Genomic DNA, 14192 nt, shown 5'->3' with positions numbered 1-14192 from the left:
GCCAGGTTACATGCCACCCCGATGGGGTGTGGCTTGATGCGGACATTACTGTTTAAAGGACAGCGGTACATTTTGAACCTGATCCCACAACCTTTTTTAAACAGGTCGTTTAGAACAGCACCATTTCCGTTTAATTGAATGCTTATTGCTTGTTTTCGTACGCAGCCCTGAGCTTGTGTGACCTTTTCCTGAGATTTTGCCATTTGAACTTACAGTATATTTAGCAAAGGAGACAGATAACTGATCTTCCCAACTATAATGCTGTCCTCTATCTGGCAAATTAATTAATTATATGTGCAACATAAGTAGAAGATTCGATCTTGCACAATTCACAATGTTAAAAAAACAAACATAATTACAGTAATTTTACAACCTCAATCTATCATACTAATTGGATTGATGTAATAAAGTTTTAACCAATGCTCTGTAACTACAGTGAATTTACAACTATTTTATATAATTTGCAAAGTATGTAAATGTATGCACTCGCTACTGTAAATTGCTTTTTATAAGAGCGTTTGCTAAATTACTAAAATGAAAGTGCAAATATAAACTAACGCTCTGGGTTTAAAATATTATGGCATTTAATGGGGAGGGGGGGATTGGAACCAATCACACAATATATACAGTCAATTTACCTCACGGAATGTGGAAAGAGACCGTTTGTAATATGTTTAATCTAACAATTTTGCGAGAAAGGGAAAAGTGTCTGTAGCCTATTGTGAAATGCAAAGTTTTACAATATGTAATCATTTTTCATGCATTTGCAACATTGTTGTGCTTGAGCGCAGTTTACCCAGAGTACACCGGGAAACGGGCAGAGGAACATGGCGCAGGGTCGACGAGGAGGACGCTGAACAATTGAGGATTACATTCCGTGGATATTTCGGAGATCATGCTGAAATCCTAAAATGAGAATGTGAAATGGTTTCACTCCCGAAATCTTGGATATCTACCACTGCCCCTTTGATGAATAATAGGAAAACGCCTCTCAGGAATACCTGCAATTGCATTCATAAACATTTTTTTAGGACTTACAAACCCTGAGCATTGTTTTTTATTCACAAACGTCACATTTTCATCTAAATATTACATGGGAAAATGGCTGAGAGAAATAAAATGATTATAGAGGTCCCACAAGGAGTTGATAGACTTCGAGTGGAGCATAAAAAGGTAAAACAATGAATTAGCTTGCTACTGTAGCTAACGTTACCTGGCTAGCGTGAGCTGTGCGTGTTGATCATTCACGCACGCGGTCGACAACAGAATTTTGCAAATCGTTTTGCATTTTCGTGAGATGAGACCTAACATGTATTCCCTTTCAGCAGGTTGCATATTCATTTATGCCTTTTTTTCTAGAAGCTTCCTTGAGGTAGCGGTCACATGTTGCTTGTTGTTTATTTCAGCGTGGATCCTGGACAATACATGTTGTGTACAACCATCGAGAATGCATAATCAAGTTTGTCAATTTCTCTGATATTGACCCATGTTTATCTATTTCAGCAAGAACAAAGCATGGAAAGTAAACAAATTAACCATGCACGTAACAATACACAAGCATTTCCTTGTGCGGCCGGCCTACTGCCCATTAAAAATTAACCTAGATTCAACATCCATAACTAACTACTTTAATCTTATCTAAATGTAAAGCGAATAGCAATCCAAAGTGTAGGGCATTGATGACTGATGATGTTTAATAAAAGGCATTTACTGGCAATGCAAATGCAGTACAGGACAACAGTGAAGAAAGAGCCAGCTAGCGAGCCACTGTTAGTCAGTTGGCAAAGTCATGTTCTTGTTGTGTTACATTAGAATTGGAGTCTTGCAGTATGCAATGGAGGGTGCAACTTTATGCCTTTCAAATAGAAACATAGGCCTAATGTGTTGGGACATGCTTCTACCCAAAGTGTAGTACTGTAGTAGGCTACTTCCTGGTATGACATTCATTGCAAAGTATGCAGATGCCCCTTCCTGCCCCCAGGTTGGTGCTCCTGTGTATGTAAGTATATACTGGGGGGTTCAGAAAAGCTTTTGATCCTTTTACATTTCGATACAATTCATCTTTGACAGCTGTTTAACCAAAATACTCTAAACTTCCCGATAATTTGCTTCTGTGTTGTTTCCCCCCAGTGAGTAAGTGTAAACAACTAAAATGGAGAGGGTTCTTCTGTCAGTTTTTTTTAGGGAGAATAGAAATGCAAAGTTTGACTTAAATAATTGTCACTCTGTTAACAACAGGTGGTGCAAGGCTGTGAAGGTCAGATCCAGCACTGGTGAGTTTGTGTAGCGATTCCATGTAGTGCCTGGCATTGGAGTCAGCCACTACCACTCATACACACAGCATCTTGTGAGTTATGGTGCTACTGTGCTTCTAGATAACATTACTAGTTCCACCACGAGTCACTCACTACATCCTTGATAGTACATAGATAGATAGGCTAAACACGAGATCTATGTGTCCTTTCAGGCATAACCTGTAGATCAGGAAGGGCATGTGTAATGTTTTGTTTGTGTGCCATTTTTTTAACTGAAATTAAAAAAACTTTGGACTTTCAGGGCGAAGGTAAAGGGTGACTATGAAACCCTCGAGGATCGACTCAAAACTCTTCCAGATCAGGTGTCCTATGACATCATGGTACGTTCCATCTTTCTCTTATCAAATCAAAGTTTATTGGTTGCGCACACAGATTTGCAGATGTTATCGCAGGTGCAACAAAATGCAATAACAATAGACAACCCCCCCCCCCCACACACACACACACACAATAAAATAAATTATTAAGAAATGTCAGAACGAGCAATATAAATAAGAGTCCAGAGTCCAGAGCATATATATAATATATATACAGTATTCAGACCCCTTCACTTTTACCTCATTTTCTTACGTTACAGCCTTATTCCAAAATGTATTAAATACATTTTTTCCATCAGTCTACATACAATATTACATCATGACAAAGCAACCTTTGTGATGAGATTTGAAATTGAGCTCAAGTGCATCTGGTTTCCATTGATCATCCTTGAGATGTTTCTCCAACTTGATTGGAGTCCACCTGAGGTAAATTAATTGGACATAATTTGGAAAGGCACACACCTTTCTATATAAGGTTCCACAGTTGACAGTGCATGTCAGAGCAAAAACCAAGCCATGAGGTCAAAGCAATTGTCCATAGAGTGCAGAGACAGGATTGTGTCTAGGCACAGATCTGGGGAAGGGTACCAAAAAATATCTGCAACATTGAAGGTCTCCAAGAATACAGTGGCCTCCATCATTCTTCAATGGAAGAAGTTTGGAACCACCAAGACTCTTCCTAGAGCTGTCCGCCCAGCCAAACTGATCAAGCAGGGGAGAAGGGCCTTGATCAGGGAGGTGACCAAGAACCTGATGGTCACTGACAGCTCTGGAGTTCCTCTGTGGAGATAGTTGCCCTTCTGGAAGGTTCTCCTATCTCTGCAGCACTCCACCAATCAGGCCTTTATGGTAGAGTGGCCAGACGACGCCACTCCTCAGTAAAAGGCACATGACAGCCCGCTTGGAGTTTGCCAAAAGGCATCTAATGACTCTCAGACCATGAGAAACAAGATTCTCTGGTCCTGATGAAACCAAGTTTGAACTCTTTGAGTCATGTCTGGAGGAAACTTGGCACCAATCTCTACGGTGAAGCATGGTGGTGGCAGCGTCATGCTGTGGGAGGTGTTTTTCAGCGGCAGGGACTGGGAGACTAGTCAGGATAAAGAGAAAGATGAGCAGAGCAAATTACAGAGAGATCCTTGATGAAAACAAGCTCCATAGCACTCAGGACCTCAGACTGGTACGACGCTTCACCTTCCAACATGACAACGACCCTAAGCACACAGCCATGACAATGCAGGAGTGGCTTCGGTACAAGTCTCAATGTCCTTGAGTGATCTAGCCAGAGCCCGGACGATCGAACATCTCTGGAGAGACCTGAAAATAGCTGTGCAGCCATGCTCCCCATCCAACCTGACAGAGCTTGAGAGGATCAGCAGAGAAGAATGGGATGAAATTCCCAAATACAGGTGTGCGCAGCTTGTAGCGTCATACCCAAGAAGACTCAATTGCTGTAATTGCTGCCAAAGGTGCTTCAACGGAGTACTGAGTAAAGGGTCTGAATACTTTTGTAAATGTAATATTTCTGTTTTTAAAAAATTTGCTAAAATGATTAACCTGTTTTTGCTTTGTCATTATGGTGTATTGTGTGTAGATTGAGGGGGGAAATTTAAAAAATAATAAATAAATAAAAAACTATTTTGTGTTAAGGCTAACTTTTTTTTTAAAGTCAAGGGGTCTGAATACTTTCTGAAGGCACTGTGTGTATATCTAATGTATGGACAGCATATGATTAGAAAAAGGTGTGTATGGCAGTAGTTGTACAGGATGAGCCATGACTAGAATACTATATATGCTAACCGTAGCAGGTAGCCTAGCTAACTAGGTGAAAAATCTGTCTGTTCCCTTGAGCAAGGCGCTTAACCCTAATTGCTTCAGCGTTGCCATTGATAATAGCTGAGGGTTTCTTAGCTATTATCAACAGCGACAAATACATTAACAATTCAAACTTGTACATGTGTGAAATAGGATAAATGTAAGCACCCATATACAAAGTGGATAAAACAAACATTTTTTTCAGCAGTATGAAATTATACTGGAAACTTTCTGAACAAATGTAAGAAATAATAAAAAAATGTGAAATGCAAATTTGGCTAGAAAACAGGGTGACTGTGTCTGTCGGCGCCATCTTGTCCAGTCAAATGCAGTAAATGCACTGGGGAGTGAGTTTCCATAGCAGGGTATTATTTACAGTTTATTATGAGGTGTGTCGAGTGAATTCCCAAACCATTGTCCCCTTTTGATCTGGAGCAAAAACACAGCAGTTAATACAGCGAGATGGGTGCTTTTGAGATGTTTACACATGGTGTGTTGTAGGGAAGGCCTTATCTTTCCCTATCAGTTTCTATTCTCCTTTTCTTTCAGCTATTCAGGTTCACTTTTAGTTTGTAAAAAAAGTATGCAGAACCATGTTTAAATTGCCCTAATATACAGTGCCAGTCAAAAGTTTGGACACACCTACTCATTACTCATTCTCTGTGCTAGAGGCATCACTACAGAACCTGGTTTGATTCCAGGCTGTGATTGGGAGTCCCATAGGGCGGCGCGCAATTGGCCCAGCATCGTCCGGGTTAGGATTTGGCCGGAGTAGGCTGTCATTATGAATAATATTTGTTCTTAACTGATGTGCCTAGTTAAACATTTAATAAATAAAACTCATATGGAATCATGTAGTAACCAAAAAAGTGTTAAATCAAAATAGATTTTAGATTCTTCAAAGTAGCCACCCTTTGCCTTGATGACAGCTTTTCACATTCTTGCCATTCTCTCAACCAGCTTCATGAGGTAGTCACCTGGAATGCATTTCAATTACATTGTAAAAAAAAATCTTTACGACCCCTTTCTCAATACTTTGGTCACTTTTTCAAAACTCTTTACACAGTTCTCCTAACCAACTTTCAGTTTGGCACAGCAGTTAATTTCACATCCAAAATTCACTAAAACTACCAAAACACTCCATACATGTCTCAGATTAACTCATTATTCCATAACACTGACAAAGTTTGTCACCCAACAAGAATACTTTGTCACACGAAAAACAATGACCTAAAAACACTAACAACAGGTAGCATTACCAAAAAAGAATGACACCTCTCTACTGTTTAGAATTCACTGCAGTATATGTTACAGGAATGAATCAGATATGGTGCAATATGCTTCAATATGTTTTATGTAATTTTTTGGCATTGAGTGATTCCAAAATACAAGAACTTGTACATACACCATCTACAGATACAGTAGAAATGCTAGTCCACAGGTTCTCCTCCACATCACATCTTATGTCATCTTGGGCAATACACCTAGGAAATAATATTTTGGCATGCCTGTTCCATCCCTGGCAATCTTCTGCAGATATGTCCAGGCATCCAGCATTCATTGCGTCCGGGAGGGACATTTGATCATGTGGTCATAAACCTTCCACCATGAGGAAAATAATTCCTCTATGGGGTTGAGGAATGGAGAGTAAGGTGAGAGGAAAAGGGACACCATCCTGGGATGAACTGCAAACCACTTGGTGACTGCACGTGAGTGGTGAGATGCCACATAGTCCCATACAATTACAAACGTTGGCCGATTTCGCCTCACTGCAACACTTTTCTCACCTGGCACAACCCTTCCATAGATGTCATCCAGGATTGAAATGAGATGCTCAGTGTTGTATGGCCCAATTAGCGTTTTGTGTAACAACAATCCATCAGAGGATATTGCTGCACACATTGTGATGTTGGCACCCCTCTGGCCCGGGACATCCACTGTGGCTCTTTTCCCAATCACATTCCTTCCTCGCTTCTGTGTTTTTGCCTGGCTTCAATCTCCATGACTCTCTCAAATAAATCCACAAGGTAACATAAGAGTTAGGCTAATACGGTAGTTTACATTATACCTAATGTGTGCCTCTGCCCTGTTTGGTTTTTCAAAACCAGTTCTGTATTTTATAGTCATCTTACCTGGACATATTGGTTCCTGAGTTGCTTGACTCTTTCAGAGTTCCTCTCAAAGGGGACAGTATACAACAACAACAACTACTGCTTCATCCCGAATTGATGTTGTTTCAGGACTCTATAAATAGTTGTTATGCTTACATTGTGAATATTTCCAAATGTAATGTTGTCTGCAAACACTCTGTCCCGAATCTCTGTGAGTTTTATGCCATTGTTTCTGATGACCATATCAACGATTACAGTTTCCTGCACAGCAGTGAAAATCCTACCTCTCCCGCCTGTGGGATGTAACCGTTGTGTCATAGGCAGAAATACAAAAACAATTACACACAAGTGGGTTTGGAGGCTTTGCTCAATTTACTTTTGAAATGTGCAGAATGTGCCCTTGCAGAATGGACATCTTACGTGTTGTTTTGCCAGAAATTTACCACAATAGATTCCACTGTTGAGCGTTGCAGATTTGGCTGCACTCTCAGACCAGCCTCTCTCATTGATAGACCATGATTTATTACATGATCAATTATAGTATCCCTAATCTCATCTGAGACTACAGCTCTTGGTCTTCCACTCAGTCTTCTTCCACCACGCACATGTACTCCTCTCCCTCCCTCTCCCAGCCACTTCTCTATCTCTGGCTGGGTCCATGTTTACATTACAGCATTATTCATATGATGTCCCTCTTTGTGTAGATGGTAATGAAATTGAAAGACTAACACCTGAGTAGGTGTTCAGCTACAATGGGAATCAGCTGTGGTTGGTCTAATTGTTTTGATAGTATTTCATTTTTATACTTGGAATATATTTCAATACGCTATTACTGTAGAAATGTAGCATATTGCTGTCTTATTCAATTTTGTGTTATGTTAGGTTTTGAACTTAAGTTTAACAGTTTTGAAAAGAGTACGTAAACATTTGCAAATTGGCCTGTAGGTACATAGAGTTTTGGTGGTGCTTGTGTCTGAGTGAGAAAATAATTCATGAAATTTGAAAGATTTAGTCATTGAATGCATTTTGTGCCAAAGCAATGAAAAATGATCCACAGTTTAGCCAACATAGACTGCTGCTGTACTTACTGTGTGAAGAGCTTTGAAAAAGTGACCTAAGTATTGAGAAATGGGTTCTAGCGATTGTTAAAAACTGTAATATTTGTGGATTTTTTTCCCCTTAATGCATATTAGCCAATCAGTTGTGTTGTGACATGGTAGGGGTGGTATACAGAAGATAGCATATTCGGTAAAAGACCAAGTCCATATTATGGCAAGAACAACTGAAATAAGCAAAGAGACAATCCATCATTACTTTAAGACATAAAGGTCAGTCAAGGAGAACAGATGATCTCTGCATGTGTTGTTCCCGCCGTGAATCATGGAGGTATGGGGGTGCTTTGCTGGTGACACTGTCTGATTTATTTATAATTCAAGGAACACTTAACCAGCATGGCTACCACCGCATTCTGCAGGGATACGCCACCCCATCTGGTTTGCGCTTAGTGGGACTATCATTTGTTTTTCAACAGGACAATGACCCAACACAGTTCCAGGCTGTGTAAGGGCTATTTTGGAGGAGATTGCTGGGCCAATTGTGCGCCGCCCTATGGGACTCCCAATCACGGCCGGTTGTGATACAGCCTGGAATCAAACCAGGGTCTGTAGTGACGCCTCTAGCACCGAGATGCAGTGCCTTAGGCCGCTGCGCCACTATTTAATAGTTTTGATGTCTTCACTTTTATTCTACAATGTAAAAATAAAGAAAAACCCTTGAATTAGTAGATTTATCCAAACTTTTGACTTGTACTGTCGCAAGACCCAGTGGTTGATGCTTATTTATAAACCCTCTTAGGTTTCACTCCTCCCTATCTGAGATATTTACTGCAGCCCTCATCCTCCACATACAACACCCGTTCTGCCAGTCACATTCTGTTAAAGATTCCCAGAGCACACACATCCCTGGGCCGCTCGTCTTTTCAGTTCGCTGCAGCTAGCGACTGGAACGACCTGCAACAAACACTCAAACCGGACAGTTTTTTTTATCTCAATCTCTTCATTCAAAGACTCAATCATGGACACTTACTGACAGTTGTGGCTGCTTTGCGTGATGTATTGTCGTCTCTACCTTCTTGCCCTTTGTGCTGTTGTCTGTGCCCAATAATGTTTGTACCGTATTTTGTCATGTTACCAAGATGTGTTGCTACCATGTTGTTGTGTTGCTACCATGCTGTGTTGCTACCATGCTGTGTTGTCATGTGTTGTTGCCATGCTATGTTGTTGTCTTTAGGTCTCTCTTTATGTAGTGTTGTCTCCTCGTGATGTCTGTTTTGTCCTATACATTATTTTTTATTTTTTTTATCCCAGCCCCGTCCCTGCAGGAGGCCTTTTGCCTTTTGGTAGGCCGTCATTGTAAATAAGAATTTCTTCTTAACTGACTTGCCTAGTTAAATAAAGGTACTGTATATATAACAAAAATTCAATAAAAATGATTGAAAGTCAAGTTGAAACTTGAACTCAACTTGAATAATGCAAGTTGATCTCCTTCTCCTCTGCTGTAACAGGTGCCATTTGGCCCTCTGGCCTTCATGGCTGGGAAGCTGGTCCATACCAATGAGATCACCGTGCTGCTGGGGGACAACTGGTTTGCAAAGTGCTCTGCCAAGCAGGCCCAGAAGCTCGTGGAGCACAGGAAGAAACGTGCGTTTGTTTTGGAAGCCATTTTGAATTTTCTCAGATACCATGGCACCATGCCCAACTCTGACACCCACATAACTATTATTATTTAAAAAAACGAGAGAATTCCTCAATTGAATGCCTATATATTGTTTCGCAATGTATGCTAGTGATAATTCTTATTGAGAAAGATTGAGGTCATGTTTTGAATGTCTTCTCAACACTACCACGGTTCATCCAGCAGGGGTGTTGTTGTCATGGACAGCAGGGGTGTTGTTGTCATGGACAAACCGAAAAAGAGGTGATCACTCAGTTCAAACTAAAAGTTGAATGGCTACTTATTTTGTGAATACTTGGGTTGTTAGAATGTTTGATACATTTTTTCTGATGGACCATTATGTATCAAATTACATTTGCATTAGCAAATAAGTAATAACACAGTCATCTTGGTCATAATTTGCAATACTGCAAATTTCTATTGAAAATGCGGAATTATGTTCAGATTGCTATTTGTTGGTTACTCATCGATTTTGGCCATCTGCAATTATTTTGTCACAATATGTCCAGACTTAAACCCTCCTGCCAAATATAGTTTTTTCCCCTTCACTCCCCTTTGGTATTCACTCTGCACCCAAAAAATCTCTTTAATATATAGCGTCAGATGGGCCTAAATAACAATGTGTGATGATGATGCGGCCATTATTAGACTGGTGTTTACCTGAAGCGTGAATGTGACATAACCTTCCCTGCCCCTGACCCTGCCCAGGCCGCTTTTACACAACTAAGTGCCATAATGCAAACATGGATCGCTGAGATCTGTCAAACAGCCCCGCTGAGTTGTCAGGCCGTCCGCGTTTGACCTTTCCCCAACGTTTCGAGACGTACGGCTGAAGGCTCGCTGTTGCCATGGCAACGGTGCCCCTGCTGCCATTAGCAAACGGGGGTTTAATTGTTGTGAAGATTTAATGATCCGAAGTAGCACCGAGGGCATGCGATGTTATGAACTGTTTGTCATAATTTTCCTTTTTTTTTACTGTGTTAAGAGTTTAACCCCTTGCTGGCGGATTTTTCTATTCCATCACACAATATTTGTGCTTTGTTTTTTAGATGTAAATAGTGCGCTGGATGACTTGCACAAGACGAGGAAGGACTTTGAAGCCAGAGTTGGGTTTACAGAGGATCTAGAAAAACTCTCAGGCGTAAGTGTAATTACAGTGATAATAAAGAGTTTTTAGGATGCTCTTCAGCCAGCTTATCTGATAGACAACTCCCTGTGCAGAAAATCTATTTATATGATCAAATATTTTAAACACACACACACACTTATACCCTTCTCTGTTTCCTCAGGCTAAAGGGGACTATGTGGACATCAGAGAAGAGGTTGGAAGTATTGAAGAAATGGTCAGCAAAGGAAAGCTGCGTGTGGCTCTTGAGCCCCACTCTAAGCCCAAGATGGAGGCTGTTGTGAAGATAGAGGAGGAGGAGGACGAAGAGGGCAGTGGAGAGGGAGATGGAGGGAGCAGGAGAAGAGTGCTGTCCGAGGAGGAGCTATGGGCCAGACTGGATGAGCTGGAAGCGCAGGAGGAGCAGGAAGAGGAGCATCACCGGTAGAGTTAAATACACACACACACGAAATGCATAATGTTCAAATTGAGGAGTAATTCAGCGCCACTCTATCCACCTTCACACCTGTGTTTCATTACAAAATATAGTGAAGATTAGATTTCTCCCGGCTTGATACTTTGTTTCTATTGTTTTCAGACGGTTTGACAGTGCAGACACCAATGGCAACGATGACACAACATCCTCTGAGGAAGAGAAGGAGGGAGATAGCGGCAGCCATCATCGTGTCAATGGACATGATGAGAGGAGCAAAGGCAGGGCGTTTGTGCCTTACAACGGCAGCCAACTCAACAGTACAGCTCAGTCAACCAGGGAGGGGGAGGAGGAGGAAGATGAAGCAGAGGAGGAGGAAGGCGACTGTTTGCCTACCATCTATTTCTCTCATACGGTGGAACCTAAGAAGGTCAGTGTGTATGAAGCGTATTAATCTCATCGCAGTCAACCATTATGTTATTTGAGCTATGTAAATCAATGTACTTCACCTCCCTCTGTCTCTCCAGGTGAGGATAAACACAGGGAAGAACACCATGTTGAAGTTCAGTGAGCTGAAAGAACAGAAGCAGCAAGCCAAGAGGAAAAAGAAGAACGGCACCAGCAACGGTCACTCTCACCACGGGCTCCACAACATCACTACGCCCACAGACCTCTACAGGTACACACAGGCTACACATCAATCGTTAAATGTTTGGTTGGTATGAACTTTTGGCAACATTTTGGATCAAATGTAAAAATGGCATATGGAATGGTGTTTACTCTGAATGTTTCCAGATTTCTTTATTCTGATTTGGTATGGTGTCTGTCTATTAACAAGTTCTGTGATCTGATTGGGTATAATGGGTGTATGTTTGTGGCCTTTTGTCAGGTTGTTTGTGGATGTGAAGAACGGCGAGCCTATCCCCAGAAAGTCAATCCTGAAGTCCCGGAGCAGAGAGAGCAGTGTGTGTAGTGACACCAGCGAGAGCAGCGCTGCCGACTTCGAGGAGCGGCGGACGTTTGGACGCACTCTGAGCCATGACGAGAACACATACAGCGACACCAGTGACGGCATCACGGAGGAGGACAGCCCCACCGGGGTCCTCCTACATCCCACCAGCAGCTTTCAGGTAAACTCAGCTGGTCCTGATTCAATACTCCATCAAAATTCTAATACTGTAAAGATCTTCAATTCAGTGCCAACAACTTTATTTGTCCCTTTAGGGAAATTCTTATTACAGCAACAGCCGTGCTTCAGACACATACAACAAACCGGCACAGATACAATAAATAGACAAGAAACATGAGAGATAATGATTTAAATGTACAGTGCAATAAATACGATCATCGGTATAAAACGTGCAAGAGACAGGGGTGATTAGTTCACAATTTCTTTGAACTTAAATAAATGCTTAGAGCAGGAGTGGTCTATGTCCTGCCAAGTTTACAGCATCACATTAACCGCCATCTTATTCTTTGTCATTGATCCAGGCCTTTTCAGGCACGGTGGTTGAGAAGGAGCCCATTCCCTTGTCGACCCCCCAATTCACCATTGCTCTGCCAGTGCTGCCCACCATCCCAGAGAGGAAACTGGAGGAGGTGGCCCCCGAGGCCCCCCAAGAGGCCCCAAAGAGGGTGTCCAAGTTCAAAACTGCCCGGCTGAAGCAGAAGTGACCCAGAAGAGCCAGTCTCCAGGATCCACACTACGGGCTCCTTTTTTAACATTGATTTTCTATGCCAACACTTTTTTGAGTTGGACAGACCGTGAACCCACCCTATGATCTGCCATCCCTCTTCTTTTTTTGGCATCACTCTTCAAGCCTCTCTTCTTCTCTTTCATAATGCTTTTCCTGTTAGTACACATTGCAATATAAACAATTTGCCTAACTTTGTTTCTCAACAAAGCATAACTTTGTTGAGAAAGCAACCCAACACTCTCACGCTTAACCATTTACCTGCCTTGTATAATGGAACATCAAGCTTTTTAGCAAATAACCCCATTATTTATGAATTAGTACTTCACCGCAATATGTTTTTAAGTAAAGAGGTCGTTTATTTAGAGCCCTCATCCTCCAACATTATGGCCCTACATTAGTCAACACTGCCTAGGTGCACATTTTATGGTGGTTGATCTTGTGTCAGTGTCTTGACTATACTCTGACAAAGCCAGTAGTTTACAACTCTATTCATTGTTTGATCCATGATTTTGCCTGCTATGCTAAGACGACATACTCTGCATCTCTTGCCTTTTCTACGACAGGGTCAGATGTCAACTTCCCTTTATTTCCTCAAATCCCCTTGTACCTGCCTATTGAATGTATGTCCACCTCTGTGACCAGCTTTATGTCAAAAATAAATATTGTTGTAAACTGGAATTAAAATAAAAGATTTTTGGACAAAGTCAGGTGTTACTCCCCTTTGGGTAGATTTTCTCAAACCTTATTTCCTATCCTCACTAAGAACAAGACAGACCAACAGAAAAGTTGTACGTACGCAGTAGAAAACCTGCTGAGTGTCAACTATTCAACATGCACCAATTGTCGGGAAATAACCAAGATGACGGCTGATGTTCTATGGTCAGATGTGATAGGATGGCCATCCACTGCTGATGTACGTGTTGGTCTGTCCTGTCCATTACACAGGTATGCCACATGTATTGACAATGTTGAACCACAATGATCAGCAATAGATCATCTCTCCTATGTAAAATGACTTGCCAACTCTATTTTTGTACCACCTTTTCATATGGCTGCTGTGTCGGCTGGGAATTCTGCATCTGTGAGCTCCATCCTTCCAGATTCGCTGTAATTAAAGTTGCACCTTGTGAGTTTGAAAAGCTATCACTAGCTGCTCGCTAAGTAGCGAGAGTGCAGGGTTCGATAAGCAGCTTTTAAACTGGTCCTTAGTTGATTCCCCCTCGTCAGGATTAGGGCTGCAATGGGAAAAATCTATCCAGGTAGCATGAGACAGATTAGCTAATGCTTAACATGGTTGGGCGCTGGCTAGACACAGATCATTGGACTTAAAAAGCTTTGAAGGTATATGTTGGAACATGTACTTAACATTTCAAAGAGATCTAGAGGAACACGTTAATAATTGAAAACAACAGAGAGATCTACATTGCAGGGTTTAAAGAGGATTTAAGAGTTAGGTCATTTAGGATCTCCTTGCAGAGACGAGCAGGTATTGTTGATCAGACAGATGCTCAGAGAAGAGGCTCTTGCTCCCTGCTACAAATGTCATGGGGCATTAAACTGTTCCTTGCTGTACACCTGGGCCGGTTTCATGGACCAAAATAAAGCCTACTCCTCCTTCTTAAAACTATGTTCTATAGAGAATTGCTGCTTTTAAATGTAGTTGTGC

At 41.5% G+C, this 14192-nt stretch overlaps 1 protein-coding gene across 1 annotated transcript; it reads left to right on the top strand.

The window, feature by feature from the left end:
• The first annotated feature begins 779 nt into the window (after positions 1–779).
• LOC110497945 (unconventional prefoldin RPB5 interactor 1) lies at positions 780–13233 on the top strand. The gene is made up of 10 exons (XM_021574433.2): positions 780–1173; positions 2239–2273; positions 2557–2635; positions 9122–9257; positions 10341–10432; positions 10581–10840; positions 10995–11259; positions 11357–11508; positions 11719–11959; positions 12321–13233. The coding sequence occupies exons 1-10, from the start codon at positions 1102–1104 to the stop codon at positions 12501–12503; spliced, it is 1515 nt and encodes a 504-aa protein (XP_021430108.2). The 5' UTR covers positions 780–1101; the 3' UTR covers positions 12504–13233.
• The last annotated feature ends 959 nt before the right edge of the window (positions 13234–14192 follow it).

Source organism: Oncorhynchus mykiss, chromosome 2, assembly GCF_013265735.2.
Source record: "Oncorhynchus mykiss isolate Arlee chromosome 2, USDA_OmykA_1.1, whole genome shotgun sequence".
Classification (NCBI taxonomy): Eukaryota; Metazoa; Chordata; class Actinopteri; order Salmoniformes; family Salmonidae; genus Oncorhynchus; species Oncorhynchus mykiss.
This window is presented reverse-complemented; position numbering and strand designations above follow the sequence as displayed.